The sequence below is a fragment of the Setaria viridis genome, chromosome 2 (assembly GCF_005286985.2).
Source record: "Setaria viridis chromosome 2, Setaria_viridis_v4.0, whole genome shotgun sequence".
NCBI classification, from domain to species: Eukaryota; Viridiplantae; Streptophyta; class Magnoliopsida; order Poales; family Poaceae; genus Setaria; species Setaria viridis.
In genome coordinates this window covers 26,935,691-26,952,778 of record NC_048264.2, presented here as the reverse complement: position 1 = coordinate 26,952,778, position 17,088 = coordinate 26,935,691, and the positions used below count along the sequence as shown (strand labels likewise).

General features: G+C 46.3%; 4 protein-coding genes across 4 annotated transcripts; all 4 read right to left on the bottom strand.

Moving 5' to 3' along the window:
- Window positions 1–339: 339 nt before the first annotated feature.
- Window positions 340–1,347, bottom strand: LOC117843039 (heavy metal-associated isoprenylated plant protein 23). The gene is made up of 2 exons (XM_034723600.2): window positions 963–1,347; window positions 340–839 (listed from the first exon to the last, which is right to left on the bottom strand). Exons 1-2 carry the CDS (start codon window positions 1,123–1,125, stop codon window positions 523–525), a joined length of 480 nt encoding a protein of 159 aa, XP_034579491.1. The 5' UTR covers window positions 1,126–1,347; the 3' UTR covers window positions 340–522.
- A 6,602-nt stretch (window positions 1,348–7,949) lies between these two features.
- Window positions 7,950–10,923, bottom strand: LOC117846404 (GTP-binding protein BRASSINAZOLE INSENSITIVE PALE GREEN 2, chloroplastic). Its single transcript, XM_034727562.2, has 3 exons — window positions 9,586–10,923; window positions 9,011–9,178; window positions 7,950–8,916 (listed from the first exon to the last, which is right to left on the bottom strand). Exons 1-3 carry the CDS (start codon window positions 10,825–10,827, stop codon window positions 8,527–8,529), a joined length of 1,800 nt encoding a protein of 599 aa, XP_034583453.1. The 5' UTR covers window positions 10,828–10,923; the 3' UTR covers window positions 7,950–8,526.
- A 1,056-nt stretch (window positions 10,924–11,979) lies between these two features.
- Window positions 11,980–13,243, bottom strand: LOC117846405 (uncharacterized). The gene has a single exon (XM_034727563.2). It carries the CDS (start codon window positions 12,977–12,979, stop codon window positions 12,353–12,355), a length of 627 nt encoding a protein of 208 aa, XP_034583454.1. The 5' UTR covers window positions 12,980–13,243; the 3' UTR covers window positions 11,980–12,352.
- Window positions 13,244–14,550: 1,307 nt separating this feature from the next.
- LOC117845897 (uncharacterized) lies at window positions 14,551–15,542 on the bottom strand. The gene has a single exon (XM_034726972.2). It carries the CDS (start codon window positions 15,411–15,413, stop codon window positions 14,775–14,777), a length of 639 nt encoding a protein of 212 aa, XP_034582863.1. The 5' UTR covers window positions 15,414–15,542; the 3' UTR covers window positions 14,551–14,774.
- Window positions 15,543–17,088: the final 1,546 nt, after the last annotated feature.

The following is a 17,088-nucleotide window of genomic DNA, read 5'->3' as shown; positions in this document are numbered from 1 at the left end:
TACTTGGAGAGGCTCAAACTTGGAGGTTAGCGGGGGCAAGATGATTGAATCTACGCTTCTCCATTCAATCCACTCAAAAGGACAAGACTTGTCCTTGTATAAAAATTGCCCATCTTTATGCTCTGCGACTCAATTTATAAATTTGAATGTTACCAAAGTATCTAAAATAAAGTAGAGCAATCCAGCTGCGCCATCAAGTACAGACACATCATAAGCTAATGTATGACGCGCCAACTGATTCATACATGCAAACACACAGCTGGATCTGTGCACGAAATCTAGCAACAATCTAAAAGGCACGGTAGGCTAAGATTCGACAGCACATGCAATGCAAGAACGAGACGAACCTTGGAAAATTTTCCCTTCTCCCATGCCCTCTTTCCAAACTTTCTATTAGTTTATTTACACAAACATATAGGCAGCTATCTAGGTGTCACCACCGTGAACACGAACACCAGCCACAGCTTCAACCTGCCACAAGCGGCATGCACGACCTAAATAAAAAAAAGGCTAATTAATTGATCACATGATGGAGCAGGCGTTGGGGTTGTCGTCGCTGAACATGGTGACGAGGCGCTCCTCCTGCGGGCCGGCCGCCGTGGGTCCGCCGTAGCTGGAGACGGGCATGACGGCGTCGACCCTGCGCACGTACCCCGGCGGCGCCTTCTTGTCGTACGCCGGCGCGGCGTAGGGGTGCGCGACGTGGCTGTAGGGCACGTACGGCCAGATCTCGGCCTTCTTCCCCGTCGCCTGCACGCGCTTCACCACCTTGTGCGGCTCCACGTACCCCTGCACCGTCACCTTGTACTGCTTCCGGTTGATCTCCACGGACTGCACACCTGAGAAGAAGAAATCACCAAGAAACAACGTCATCAGCCAATTGTTATTCAAGATTTTGATGCTTAGCAGGTGCAGCTATTCTTGGAGTAGAACTAAATCTCTGATGGAGATCGAATATGTACCTTTCATGCTGGAGAGGGCGTTCCTGACTTTCATCTCGCAGCCGTCGCAGTCCATGCGCACCCTGAGCTCCACCGTCTGGAACTGCTTCCTCTTCTTGTACCGCCGCCGGCTGCCGCCGCCGCCGCCCAGCAGGTCGGACAGGTACTCCAGCGTGCCTCCCATGGCGTCTGAAAACTCTGAACAAACTTTCTGATCCAACTCTAGCACCGTCTCAAGAAGGCCTCTCGCTCACTCCAAGGATGAAACAAATTAACAGCCTGCTGTGTCCTGTTCTTGAAATGGCCACTCACACTCACAGCGTGCACTACCGCACAACGGCCAAGAAGGTCTAGCTAGTTGGTTGCGATGAGCTTTGTTGAATGGTAGCTGGAGCTGGAAGAAGGGTGCCTGTATATATAGGCCTCCTGCAAGTTGCTGCAAGGCACCAGCTAGCTACCTGAGCTGCGGGCAGTGAGTGAGGTCTGTTTGCGTGTGTACAGCTAGCCAATGCAAGCGCCCGAGCCGTGTCCCTCTCTTTGCGGGCCGGTGACGCCTGCGAGAAGTTTCCCAAGATGCCTTGCCCCGGCGCCTGCATGGCCTGACGCTTTCTACCTGTCATCCTGCCGAATTCAGCTCAACCGACTTCCGGAGGAAAAGCCGGGCTCGGGGACCCAAAGTTGGCAAGGCGGTTTGTCCCCTGTGCTAAGCAAGGGGAACAGGGGAGGCCACCAGGGAGGAAACGGACATGTGCTTGTGCTCCCTGTGACCTTGTGTAGGGCAGTAGGGTGCTTGGGCTATTTGGAAGTAGGAACTAAAACCATTTTGGTGTTCTCATCTCTGTCAAGTAAAGAACTTTTTTTTCTGCACATTGAGAAGTTTAACTGTAAAGGAGAACAAAATGGGTTCAAGTGAACGCTGCAAACATTGCGCGATAATAATATCTTTTCTCACGATTGCATTATTGCCCCTCAACTTGTTTCAGACTTTCAGTTTCTAAAGGGAGTAGGGAAGATGAAAACCTGCTCATGCATTCGCCGTGGGCTGGAGCTGAACTGCTGATGGCTGGACTGCCTCTGTCCTTCGGGTGTAACCGTGTGCGAAGCTAGTCGGCAGCAGGAACAGGAAGGTGGTGGTGGAGTCCAAGCAAGGCACAGGGTGGGCAAGGAGGACGGCCAATGAGGGGCCGCCAACTGCCACGCGGCCTCCGCTGAGCTGTGCCTTTGTTCCCTGATTGGGTGTAGCTGCGCGTGGGCCCCCACTTAGCAGGTCTTAGATAATCTTGACCTTTTGGGGAGTAAAAGTCCCGTGATTGCAGGACGAGGAGTCCTTCGATGATTTCTCAAACTCAATCATGCGTCCCCCAAAACACTCAAGAAAAGGTTTCTACGGTACGGTACCAGAGATCATTGCGCGGTTGCTCACATAATAGAGATTGTGGCCCCAACTAACCCTAGTCTTAGGGCGTGTTTTCGGTTGGAGTGTTGTGCTATATTTATTGAAAATTTTAAAATTGATGATTTTCGTTTGTTTGATGGGTTGTCTCATGTAAACTTTGGCGCTATTTAACCCGAGGCATCAGTGCACGTATAACATATTAGCATGTATTTTCAGGGGAGAAGCTAACTTCAAACCACGCACAAAACCGAAAACCCCTGGAAGTAGAAGGCGTCCACACCTCAGGTGATGACTCAAGTGCACGGGATGTGAATTGTGATTATTATTTAATAACCATGGGCATACATGTATGCAGTAACACCTGTCGCGGGAGTGGATCATCAGTGGAGTAGTGCCAATGTGATATGCTATGTGGTCGTAAAAACGTGTGTCACACTTGTGTATCTTGCACACAAGAGTGTGTCACTATATGTTAATAGACCGAAAGTTTGGAACATAATCCATCTTTTGGAAAGTAGTGAAGCCTGCCTTTTTACCTTACATGTTGAAAAGTAAACTTTGACGGAAACCTCATTTGGCCGGTATTGTGAAAAGGGGCTAGCTACTCATTTGTGAGGCATGGTATTTCCTCACTTTGAACTCATTCCTAACCTATTTAAATCCCAGCCGGCCGGCCCTCTTTATTATTATTCAATTTTGTTTCCACTTACTTGGAGAAACATTAAGTCTACCTCATTCTTTCTGTCAGCCACCTATAGGCACCATTGCAATTTGGATAAAGAAATACTAGATATATCTCATCTAAAAAACACTACATAATCATCTCATTATTGAAGGTATATGCCTCAATCAATTGTGCGCGATCACATAAAGCAAAGCTAACATCTATATGATGTGAAATTAAATATGATATCTATTTCGTATACGGTTTAACTGAGCTAGATTATCTTATTTAATTCTTAATTATTGAAACCCTAACGTTATTTTCAGGCAAAGATAGTGAGACTAACATCATTATACAAATTGCCTAGTGGCGATTCATGTTCCATATGAATTGATCATATCAAGAATTGATCCTTTGGATCAAACAAAATGAATATATCCTTCTGATAACCGATGTCGATGTTGTTGAATGACAAAAGAAAATAGCAATCATTTAAACAAGCCAATGAAACTTTGATTCAATGAGTCTCCGGCTCGGTAGGCATCTACGCGGAAAAGCATCATATATTTGCATATATCACAAGGAAAAATATAAATTTCACTGGGACCTCAAGCTTAAAATTAAGGTATTACTAGTTGGTTCTATTACTGCAATTGTCAAGACTTGACAACTTAAATGCAAAATTGTGGAAAATTTTCGTTAATAGCCCATGAAAGTAAAAAAATGAAACTTTGAAACTACCTGCGCACACTGTACCTACTATTGAATTTACGACTCTATCGAAGATAAAAAGATGGAGTGCACTACGAGTTTATATTAGGTTGTGTGAATCACACGTTGCAGATGCCATACTTGTTCTTTTTCATTATATATATCAAAAAACAAAAAGATGCAGATGATGATCAAGGGAGTGTTAGGTGAAGTGAGCCCTGCTTTCTCCATTGACAGAAGCGTGTGCATGCATGGTGTGCTGCCACTCAACATCAGGAGATTCGTGAGGAGCCTCGGCACGAAAGCTCTGTACCGGCCGGCAGGCTGGGCAAACCAACGTGACAGGCGGCATCACAAATTGGCCGAAGAATATATAATCGTGTCTCCCCGTTGTCTTTCTAGCAAAGTTGGGTGTAATTAATAATTAATGAGCTACCTTTGACGCATTTGACCTTACTTAATTTGCCTTTCATATTTCTCTGAAGCTAGCTTTGTTCTTCTTCCTCGCTTCATCGTGCATGCTGTTGGAGACTTAGCAAGTAAGAAATGGGACACGTATATTAGGTGTTGATCCCATGGTCTCGTGCATCCGGTTGATTACTCATTGGAACTAAGATAAATTAATTTCTTGGAAGGCAAATAACTAAATATGTCCCTCAACTTTGCTCTGAGGGTCACTTTGACCCTATAAGCTATCAAATAGGTTACATGAGTCCCTCAACTTTCCCTTTTGGATCGATCAAACTGGTCCCTCAGCTGACTTGGCATGCCGCGTGGTTTTTATATGTCAGCGGTGGGCAACCTTTGAATGAGTCGGTATGGTACAATTGTCTCATTTACCCATTTGGTTCACCATGTTTATTACAATAGTTGTGCATAAGATTGTTGTGACGAGGCCACAAAATTTAGCTTTTGTTGAATCTTAGGTATGACGTCGCCTAACATATGACATTGTTTGGGCTTTGGTCAAAACATTTTGACCAATTTCAAATTTCGGATAAATAACTAATGAAGACATAGTAAAACATAATATGCTATTGCTACATTTATTTTATCTTGCTTGAGCAGGACAAGTATGACAAATTCTTGTAATATGTGAATCCACATCAAGTTTTATTTATAATTGGATGAAATAAGGGGATAACTGGATGAAATAAGGGGTAAATGCGATAATTATAACATGTTGACTCATCTTAGGGCAACCAAAAACTTACATGGTATGCCACGTCAATCCATGGACCATTTTGATCCAAAATAAAAGGTTAAAGGACTAAAATGGACTATCTGATCCTTTAGGGACGAAAACAATACTCGGACCAAAGTTGAGGGATATGATTGGCTATTTTGCCTTCTTGGAACTAAGATAGATGGTGCAGGTAGGAAAGACAATTTGGAACTAAGATAATATAAATCTGTTGGAACTAACTATATCAGCACTCCACCATGATAAATTCGTTGGAATTCTGCAAAAAGAAAAAAAAAGAAACAATATTGAGCGCACCATGTAATTAACATGAGGAATGCGCCTCGCGTACACATTATTAAATGTTGACCTTCCTAACTGTGAACACAGCTGGAGGAGTAACACAGAAGCCGTGCATGCTTCAGCTATACCCAAATAATGGATGAACCGCGACGAAGTATATACCTCAGTTTGTGTGAAATACGTGACTGACTCGCTGACACATACTCCCTCCTATCCCAAATTACTATTTGTTTTGGATTTTCTAGATACACAGTTTTTGCTATGCATCTAGATATATATTATATCTAGATACGTAGCAAAAGTCATGCATCTAAAAAAGTTAAAACGAATAGTAATTTGGGATGGAGGGAGTACACAACGACCAAACATTGGAGACATGTAGGCAATATACTAGGTTGTTAATCCATTGGGCGGTCTATTTGGTAGTGGGATTTAGTACTAATATGTAGTTCAATTATTGTTGGATTCTGAAGAAAATCTAAAGCAGCATTTCGAAAAAAAGAAGAAAATACTAACGTTCCAACGTACTCCCTTCGTTTATAAACTCGTTTATATTTATAAGGCACGATATGATATCATTTATCCTATATAATATTATTTATACTTATAAACTTACGATCATTATAGAGTTTATTTGATTATGAATCCAGTTCATATTATAAAAAAATTGATAGTTAAATTTTTGGTCAATGGTCAAAGATTATAAAGTTTGAATTCGTGTATGCCTTATAAACAAGAAGTAATTTTTCGAGCTTCCCCAAAATTCTTCCCGCATTTCAACTGGCACCTTATTAACTTCAGTTTGTAGGCAACACGATGTCAAGGGTGTTCAAAAGATGAGAACTGACAATGTGTACGTACTAGGCTACTAGCACTCCTTCCGTATACAACGTGCCAAGCAATAACACAAGCCATGAAGCCAACGAACAGCAGCGCAACACAGAGTTGCTTCACGATACCTGCGTGCACGCTGGCATAGGACGACCGATCGAGCTGAGAATCCAGGGGAATCCCCACCAGAGACTGACGTGAAACGGAGCCACCCCATTCTGATCTCTTGGAAAGAACGTGGTCGGATGTGATGAGCAGCACCGTGCCGGAATACATGTCGACATGATCGTCAATAATTGGTACTCAAGTGACACCTTTTTTCAATATTAGAAATAGAAAAGGGTGACACTTCGAATCAGGCCGGCACGGGGAACGTGCACACTTCTGAGGCAGACCTGCATATAAACTTGTTCACAAACAGACCTCTAATTGAGCAACACTAATGTTGGTGATTACTCCCTCCGTTTTTTTTAAGGCGTGATATGATATGACACGGTCTCCCAAATTACATTTTAACCATTAATTTATTTTATATTATATTGTTTATGGTTATAAACTTATAATAATTGGAGAGTGCATGTTATTACAAATCTAACCGTTTCAAGTTTGCATCATAAAAATAAAAAATATTTGTTAAATTATTAGTCAAAGTAGTGAAGTTTGAATCTTGATATGCGCGTACACCTTATAAACATAAACGGAGGGAGCATCACTTATCAGAGTCTCGAAAGTTGGTGATCGTCGATCATTTGTATTGTTCTGCTGCCAAGTCATGTCTGTAGTCTGTTCGCAAACGCTATCAATTACCACACCTCTGACTCCTGAACAGTGCAACTAACCATAGGTCTAATGATCTGCAGTACGTTAAGACGAGAACGACTCAAAACACCGGTTCAAGAATCAAAACCAGTCAAACATGACAAGGCAAAACATTCTCAAACCATTCACATAGTTCTTGCAGTTCCTCGAGGCAAATTGTTGACAACTCTGCTGCGTATCAGGGTTGCCTCAGCTAGTATGTGCATAGTGCACAATTTCAAAGTTCTGCTAGTCTGCTAAATTGAAGTCTATATCAATTGTGCAACAGTATGTGGAAGCTCCCGTCAGAATAAGAGATAAACTCCACAAAGCAGAGCCGTTAACAACCGGCTTTAATATAAAATGATTGGTGCTAATCCAAAAAAGGTTGTACTTTATGTCAAAGGTGGCATCTCAAGATTTTGGTTGGAAATTAAAGGGTTCTAATTCCCAACAAATCTTGCATATTAAGATCACCTTTTTGCTCTCTTTCTGTGCAATATTTGTTTAATTGATTGACAACTTGAGAAACCAGAACACGTTGCTCGCTTTCTAATTGATAACTAGAGTCTAGAGGAACCAAATCATGTGAAGGAACTTAGCTTACCATAGAAAAAAAAAATCACAAGTCTTGGTTTGCATGCCCTTCAGTCAGAAATATATGACCCTTCGATCAAGATCGGTCAGACTTTATAAAATTGGACCTTTAACAGTTTTCCAAATATTTTTGGTTTGGAAAAATAGCACTCAGAGTTGCACCTTGAAAACCATGAAAAGTTAACAGCATTATATATTTTTTTGGCCGAGGGGGTATATACTTGGACTATGTATTGTTGTTACACTCGGAAAGCAAGAGAGAGAACTCTGAGAGATACCAGTGCGGCTGTGCCAGTACTACAGATGCATCTGATTAGTGTACCCACTATGCAATGCGGCACAACCACTTTTCTTTCATCTGCCAGAATTTTTCAAGTCTCTCCGGTCTCATTACTGAAGTGGCCAAGTAGGGTAACATCTAACATGTGCACGCATGCTATCTTTGCTTAAGAGTTCAGACCCACCCCAGAAGTACAGGGTAATGAAACTAAATAAAAAAACAGTGCTGAAATTCACTGCAGAAAATGCAAACAGAAAGCATAGAATCGATCATTAAGGATACAATCATTTTACAACAATGTATCACAGATTCCAACAACTAAAGAAAGATTTCATTTGAAGACAAAGTGGTCCGTGAAAGATGCCCGCTGAATTTTTAGTCTTAGGCATTGTTGACACAAAGCAGAGCAGGAGTTTGTGGATCCTAATTGAAGGATCAGAGCTACAGCTTTACAAAACAATTATAAAGTCCAAACTTTATGACAAGATCCAAATGTAAACCTGAATATCTTTAGACCTTCCTTTCAATCCAAGTACTCGTGTTGGACTTTTATAAGTTCACATACATCTCACATGGAGCATTCCTAAAAGACTGACTGACCAGCCAAACAAATAGACGAAGGCTCAAAATTTAGGGCTTCAAAACACAGTTCTACCAGAAAAACCTTCATCGAACACAGGCCCCTTCTGAAGAACATTGTAGGCTAAAGCCTCTGTATGCTTATAATTTCAGTTAACAGCTTCTAGGACCAAAGCAATACTCCAGTCACCTAGAAAATGGCCACCGAAGCAATACTCCGGTCACGGGACAGAATGAAAACACTCAAGCATCTACAGTGGAAGCAGATTCTGCAGCTTCTGGTGCTGTGACGGGTGAAGTATTTGTCTTGCTCTCTTTTTTCTTGTTTGTCTTCTTGGTGCCCTTCAGCTTATTTGTCATGCTATCTGCCTGGGAGACAATTTGTGAAACTGTGAAACCAGCTTCCTCAAAAATCGAAGCCCTCTCATGGACTAGGGAGCTCCTGGAGATGACATCAACACCATCATATGTCCATAATCCTAACACTGCCTCTCCTTTAAGCCCAACTCCAAACCAACCAAGACCGGCAATGGCTATATCCTTCGAGTTTGTATCCCAACTGTTCCCAGAAACTTTGAACTGTTTCCTCACCCATTTACCGAGCTCCTTTACCCGATCCTGGCCTATGGGAGGCTGCAATTACCAGAACAATAATGGCATTGTAGTCATGCAAAGTAATAGAACAAAATCTAGGAAAAGACATGTAATGCTGCACTAAAAATGCTACCTGTAGTTGTAAGCCAAAGTGTTCTTTTATCATAGTTGCTGCATTTTCTGTCTTTCCCATGTGAAGTGGGAGAAGTGGTGATGCCCATACTGTAACGTAGATTGATCCTACAGTTAACTCTTCAACATCCAGGCGTACCAATCCACCAATATGTATAGACTGTCCTGTCTGAAAATGGTGCAAGAACAAAGCACACTTAAATATTGATCATTGACAAGTGTAGGTTAGTGAATCATCCTGTGCTACAACCCACAAATGCTGTATCTACAGGTGCTCCTACAAGTGAAGATCAACTCAACAATGTCAGTGAAGCACATCACAATCTACTAACAGAAACTTCATAAATTTAATTATTTATCCATTACCCAGGTCAATTCAAAATCTATGAATTGCAAAGTTCAGTTTCACAACAATTGCAGTACTACACTTGAGCAGATTTAATCCAGTAGCCACAAACTAACGAAAAGCTATAGTTTCACAACAAACTTCTGTGCAACTTAAGAAAATGGGAAGAAGCCAGCCCATTGAAAATATTGAGACACATAATTAGGGAAGATAGAGAGAATAAATGTGACCTTTATTCTGTAGGTCCTGGGCCGCATCTCCTTTCTTACTTGAACCAGCTTCATCTCTTCGCTCGTCAGTCTGGATGTCAACTGATGCCCATGGAGAAGTCCTGGTGTGTCGAACAGCTTCGCTTGAGCTCCAAGAACGCCGTCCACCTTAATCACATCAAGGGTTGTTCCCGGAACTGGTGCCTCCGTCAAGGTGGGTCGCCCAACTACGCCAGAGCACTTGGCAATCGCATTGAGCAGCGTCGACTTGCCAACGTTTCGCGCACCCACGGCCCAGACATTACCGCGAGCCCCGGTGAGCTCGCGCACATGGTCGAGCAGGTCGCGGACGCCCCACCCGCGCGCGGCGCTAACCAGGTGCACCCCGGCGAGCCGCAGGTCGGCACCCGCACCGGCGCGAGCGCGGGCGTGCGCCCACGCGTGCACGTCGTCGGGTGACAGCGACGGCGTGGGGAGCAGGTCGAGCTTGGTGACCACGAGCAGCGCGCGCGGGAGGTTGGCCGGCGCCCCGTGCTTCCAGTCCTTGCGGTGGGCCTCGCCGGCGGCCGCCACCAGTCGCGCGACGGCGCGCGGGAACGAACCGTCGAAGTCCGAGGCGTCCGCGAGGAGCAGCACGAGCGACCTGGCCCCCGACGGCGACGCGAGGCGCGGGCCGACGGCGGCGACGAAGTCGAAGTCCGGGAGGAGGCGCTCGGCGTCCGGGTGCTTGACGTGGCCGTAGTGGCGCAGCGAGTGGCACCGCGCGCACACCAATACCTTGCCCTCCCCCTTGGCCTCCGCCGTCTCAGCCGCCGCCGCCGCGGCCGGCTCGGCGCCCCGCGAGGGCTCCAGGCCCTCCCGGAGGTGACCGGACTTGAGGGAGGCGGAGATCCGGGTGTCGTCGGCGGTGATTGGCACGAGGCGCGCGCGATAGTCCGGGGATTTGGGGGAGGGGAGCGAGAAGAACCCCGGGAGGGCGGGGTCCGAGGACTGCATGGTGATGCCGCATCCCGGGCAGACGGAATTGGTGGTGACGGCTGGGAGTTCAGAAGAGACCACCGCTGGAGGCTGCGATGCAGGCGGCGGCGTTGGTGGTGGTGGTGGGGAGCAGAGGTGGCGGCGGAAGAGGATTGGGGAGGGTTTAGAGGTTTGGGTGGCGGCGCGGTGGTGAGGCGGGAGCAGTGGATGACGTGAGGGTGCTGAGGTGGTTGGAAGAAGTAGATGGCGGAGAGCGGGGTGTAGCCGCCGCGCGCGGGATAGCATCTTGCCGTGGCGCCGCCGCTGCGTGATCGGCGGTGGGGGAGGACAAGGTGTTCGACGAAAGTTCGAAATGAAAGGAGGGCCTATAATTGCAGGGCGGTTTTGGGCTTTGTGACCCAAAATGAATGTGGGCCATTTAGACTGGGCTTTTATAGGCCCGGACACTGATAGTCGATTAACGTGGACTATCATTTTTGAGACGACTATCATTTTTTTCTTTAACACAAGAATATTAATTTCTTCATCTTTAATAAATGGAATGTACGTTTCCTTTTGTTCTTCACTAAGAAATATGAATACCAGCATTTCGTATTTGCATCCCTTGTGGTATGGCTTGGGTGTTTGTCTTCCATGAGATTTCTGCACAATTTACTGTATTATTTGTACTATGTCATCATGAATCTCAACCATAAAACTAGATGCGATGACTATGAAAAATATTTAGAAATTTCGTTTCATGAGACAACAAGGTGATATGGAACCTTTTTTATCAAAGGCTTATAATATATGCAAAATACGCTTGTTCCTCTCACTTCTGGACACCATATTTGGCCAAGTTCTCCTCCTGACATGGTGGATGCAAACCTATGAATAAAATTCGTACTCTCCTTTGAAGAAAAGACAAAGGGTTATCATTTTGTTCTTTTGGTAGGTAAAGGAAAACATTTCCTTTTCCTTTTCTACATTGATATCAGTGATGCAAACATACTTAATATTTGTATTTTGTTGTATTATTTTTGTCTCTCCTACCACAAATATGCGACTTTTTGGTTGTGAAAGGCAACAGTTTCAAACTTTGATTGTCATTTTCGTAGTTTGGATATCTGGAAATTGCATGAGTAGATTTTTATAGAAAAGTAGTTTCATAATACCATAGATTGCTATGAGCTGTAAATAAATTATAGAATCATCGACTCGTAGTGAAATTGGGTAAAGGACCAAACCTATATTCAAAATGACACTTACAGTATTTGTGATTGGATGGAGTATCACTTCGTCCCTGTATTATCTGGGTAGGAGTTTCTTTGATTTGTGCACAAAATTCAATATTATTTGTGCATTAACATCCTGAATCACGTGTTCCGGTAAAAGAAGATATGTATTGTGGAATCCTTTCCATTGCTGCACATTTTCCCCATTTAAGATACACTTAAATAACCAATTTGCACATATATTATCATTAACCCCAGTGAAAGAATAAATGGAATGTGACAATAACAAAACCTTAGCATTTGTACAAATGCGCAAAAAGACAAATAAAGGAGAAGAGGAAAACAATATCTAAAAAATATACTTCCTATGTCCCAAATTGTAGATCGTTTTGACTTTTTTAAATTCATAAATTTTGCTATGCATTTAGATATACGCTATGTCTAGATGCATAGCAAACATTATGAATTTAGAAAATCCAAAATGACCTCCAATTTGAAACGAACGTGTCTTTTATATACACACAGCAACTGAAAACAGAGTTGGTCTCCTCCAAAATGTTGACCAACAACCTGCACGAATTGAACACGTGAGCGAATCAAAGCTGATCTGGCCGGGCGTCCGGCTGCCGGCTTCCGCCGCCGAACGCGCGCTGCTTGAGCATCTGGGTGTAGTTGAAGATGGAGTTGAGCCGCTGCTGCCGGAGGTCCTCCTTGAACCCGCGGATGAACTCGTCCGCCTTGGCGTCCACCTCCGACCTCCTCGCCTCCTCCTCCCTCTCCCGCTCCGGCCGCCGCCGCGCCTTCAGCGCCAGCGCGTAGGCCTCGTCCATGCTCATCCCGTTCGCACCGTCACCCTCGTCATCCTCCGCCACCGGCACGCGCTCCGCCTTGGGCGATGGCTCGAGGGGGAGCGCGCGCGGCGATCGCTTGGTCACGGCCACGGCCCGGCCCGCCGCCGGCTCCTCTGCTTCTTGGGCGGCGGCGTCAGGCTGCGGGAACGGCGAAGTGCTGAAGCCGGCGGACGGGAAGGAGAAGATGGAGTAGGAGCGGAGGCGCTGCAGCACCGCCGACGACGCCCTGCGCGTGATCCCAGCGCCGCCGCGGCGGGGCGACGGCAGCGGCGGCCGTGCCCGGGACAGGACGGCGACGGCGGCGATGACCGCGTGCACGACGACGAACCACAGCCACGCAGGCAGCGGCGGGCACCACCACGCCGCCGCCATCAGCTCTCCGGCCACCAACTGGATCGATCGCGCGCGCTAGCTCTCTGCTTCGCGCGGTTGCTTCTCCTGGCTTGCTCTGCTTGGGATTCGCGGGAAGGCGCGAGGAGATTGACGGGAAGAAAGAAAGAGCGAGAGGCTCTGCGGCTTCGGGCAATTGCGTGTCGGGTATATATAGTGCGAAGCTAATCAGAGCTAAGTAGCTTAGCTGACAGCCCGACACGACCGAGTTACTTAGCGACCAGTTTATTCATTTCTCTCAACTTGTTTCTCTGCAGGTTCCGCATGCATGCTTTCGTGTGGCAGCTTCTAGGTTAGTTACAGTTGCTTAGTCAGCAGTTATATTAGGGGCCTTTCTTAGTTAAGTGTTCTAGTGGGTATCTTGCGTGCTGGGTTGATAGGATAAGCCCCCTATTCTTGCACGTGTGTTTTATTATATTACTTCTCCATGCAGAAAAGAACCGGCCGCTTTCCAGGAGTTTGCTTTGGTGCGATCGCCGTCATTCGACCATGTCATCGTCATCGTCTCTGTGCTGACTGGGTGTAGTGTAGATGCGTGTGCATGTCGATCGATATAAGCAGCAGCTAATCGGAAGGCAGCTCACGTTACCGGAAGACTTGTCGTGAAGAAGCAGCGGTACTATACGCATGAACAACAGAATTAGTTCCATGTTAATCCCAAATATGTACAAGGATCAGTGCTAATTAAGCTAGCCTTTCTCTTCCACCGGAATGTGACTTTTTCCAATCTGTTGACATTTTCAGCTAGAGCTAGGATGATGACAAGTGCCGTCCGCACACGTCGCAGTCTTGCTTGGATATTGTCTGGTGTCACACGTTTCTGATTCGTTTTATCTTTAAAAAAAGAAGCATCCACTGCATGGCAAACGAATTGAAAACTGTTGGAGCCGGAAATTGAAAGCAAGCCAATTCAGGCTGGGTCAATCGGTTTCTCCAGGCAGTCTACTGGTCCGGAAGCCTGTAGCTGATCTAAGAAAATCAACGCTGGGTAGAAATTTTCAATCCTTCAAGGCCTTTTACTATCAAGCAATAACATTAGTACCTTCGTGGAGTACCATTTAGTACCGTCAGTAATACTTATTACTGACGGTACTAAAAGTCTCTCTACGGGTTACTTTAAAAAAGTAAAGCATATCTAACTCAATCACATGTGCTGTGTAGGTAAGATGGTAAGGATTATTCGCACGAGGCTTGAGGTTGTAGGTTTGAATCCCACAGACAGCGCATATTACGCATGAAATTCGCATGACTTGTAACTTGCGATGATGCGCGTGTGCGGAGATCTCCCCATTGTTCGTTATACCGCGGTACCGATCATGCCAAAGGTCGCTTCCCCAGTAGCGTTCTCATGAAATGGGCCCAGTAATCGTCATTAATTATCTATCATGAGCTCACGGCTAAACCGACGCTTTTTCTTCGCTCGGAGTGCTCTTGGTCATCAAGTAGTAGTATACAATATATGTACTCTTACGAATACAAACCTTCCATCTTTAATTGGTAGATCGAGAAATATGAGCACTGAAGTAGATAGCAAAAGAATTGAAGAAATGCTCTGTCCAAAGCTACAAGATACGTATAAACCAAACGAATGTCGTAGATAACAAATAAAAGAATTGTTCTGTCCAAGCTACAAGATATTACTTCACCTGCAGACTATACATATGCTAGCTTATGTACAAACAAACAACAACTCGAAACATAGTTGGTCCCCTTCAAAATGCTGACCAAAATCTAAACGAATTGAACATTTGAACACGTGAGGGAGTCAAAGTGAGTCTCAAAGCTGATCTGGCCCTGCATTCTGCTGCCGGCGGCCGGCGGCGAGCCCACGCTGCCTGAGCATCTGGGTGTAGTTGAAGATGGAGTTGAGCCGCTGCTGCCGCAGGTCCTCCTTGAACCCCCGGATGAACTCCTCCGCCTTAGCATCCACCTCCGACCGCCTCGCCTCCTCCTCCTGCTCCCGCTCCGGCCGCTGCCGTGACGCCAGGACCAGCGCGTAGGCCTCGTCCATGCTCATCGGGTTCTGGTCCTCACCGTCCTCGTCCTCACCCTCCTCGTCTGCCGCCGGCACGGGCGGTGGTGGCGTGAGCGTGAGCGCGCGCGGCGACGGCTCGGTGGGTGACCGCACGGGCTCCTCTGTTTCTTGGTAGGCGAATGCAGCGGCGTCGGGCTGGAGGAAGGACAAGCAGGCGGACGGGAAGGAGAAGATGGAGAACGAGCGGAGGCTCTGCAGCACCGCCGAGGAGGCCCTCCGCGTCACCCCGGCGCAGCGGCGTGGCGTCGACGACTGAGACGACCGCGCACGGGAGGACAGGATGGCGACAGCGGCGACGACGGCGTTGAGCGCGACGAACCACACGGCCTGGGACCCCAGCCACGCCGGCAGGGACGGCCACCACCACTCCGTCGCCATCATCGTCAGCGAAGCTCGATCGGTAGGGATTCTTCTTCGTGCGCCCGGGCTCTGACACTAGTCTCCGCTGCTGCTCGAGGAGAAGGGCCTGATAACAAGAGGCTCTGCTCTGCGGGCGACGCGAGGATGCACGGGTAGAGTTTATATAGAGCTCGATTAACTCGTTTTCAGGTTGAAAAGTAGCGCGGCTTGGGGACGAAGTTGTCCATGTCAGCGCGTCATACATCCACCATGCATGACCTGAGCAAATCAGGTCAAGCATAGACCGGGCATGACGTTTCTTTAAATGATTGGTTGCCATGATGAAACATGCCATTCCTCGCACGAAAACGAAAGGAAAAAAAAATCCACCATGGTTGCCAAACATGTATCCTGTGTAGTAAGACGTAGGGTTGATTATCATATTCTAAATACTAGTCGTACCAACCAGATAATGCACCACCAAACTTGTCCTAGATTCATCTGAAGAAGTAACCAACTGGTAGCTCTGACTTGGTACAATGGGTTCGCACATCTCCACCCAATTCTTTATTTTGGTTTCCATGCTTTCGTATGCTAGTAGACAGATTTGGCTGGGGCGCTTTCCTGGATATTCCTTGCATTCCATCGCACTCATGGGCCAAGTCCTCGCCGTCATCATGGGCTCATGACTGAACGCTTTTTCTTCGTCCTTCCTCGTGCTGACCGGCCGGGTTTAGCGATGATGACAAATTGACATGCATGCGTGTCGATATGCACTGTAGCAGTTTGAAGGCGATGCACGTTTCCCCTTTGTTGATGGTGAGACTTGGCCGTCAAGTAGCAATGCTGCACGTCTGTGCGTGTGTGCGGTGGTCGGCTTGGACTCTTCTTAGCTGCGGCCGCGCCTCCGATCCGGCGCTAGCTCCTCCGGGCTCCGGTACGTGGTGGGCGCTTCGGGAACAGCCATTGCTTACCGGAACCTGCACCCTATCGGTCGAGCTGGTACCTAGGCGCTCTCGTTTTCTCCGACTCCGATCCCCGTCCTCGTCGATCGTCGGCTTACTGTACAAGGTTGGAACGTTCAGGCTGTCCACAAATAATCAACACAAGATTATACCATTATTATTTGATACTCTGAAATCTCAGTACGCGTATTGACCAACGGACTTTTTCAGATCCGCTTGTTCCGAATCCGGAAGGGGTACACACGTACACCCCTTCGTTAGCACGTGTCCACGAATATTCTGGATTTCTGGGGCTGAGAAGGTCCGTCACTTTCGTGCTTTCTATACGGATGCGGATGCTGGGTTCTACTTAGAAGAACCAAAACTTGATCACTACCCGGTGAGGTTTAAGCTAAGCAAATGGAATGAAATATTGTCACGACTTTTGATTGAGGAGCCATGCACAAAGTCTCAAAGCCTGGGGTTGGGTGACGATATTCTTGATAATTCTTACTGATCAATACAAATCCTTTTTCTCTAGAGAACCTTACTTGACCCTAATCCTAATTCTATCTCTAACCCTAATCCTTTTTCTCTAATTCTATCTCCAACCCTAATCCTGATGGAGGCCCAATAGGCCCAGCATTGTCCTAGCTAGCTGATCACTACCCACGGCAAATATATTAATTTTACATATACATATATGTTTATACTTGAATTTTGTCAAACATGCTGAGAGACGATTTGAGACGCTTAATAATGACGTTCACAAA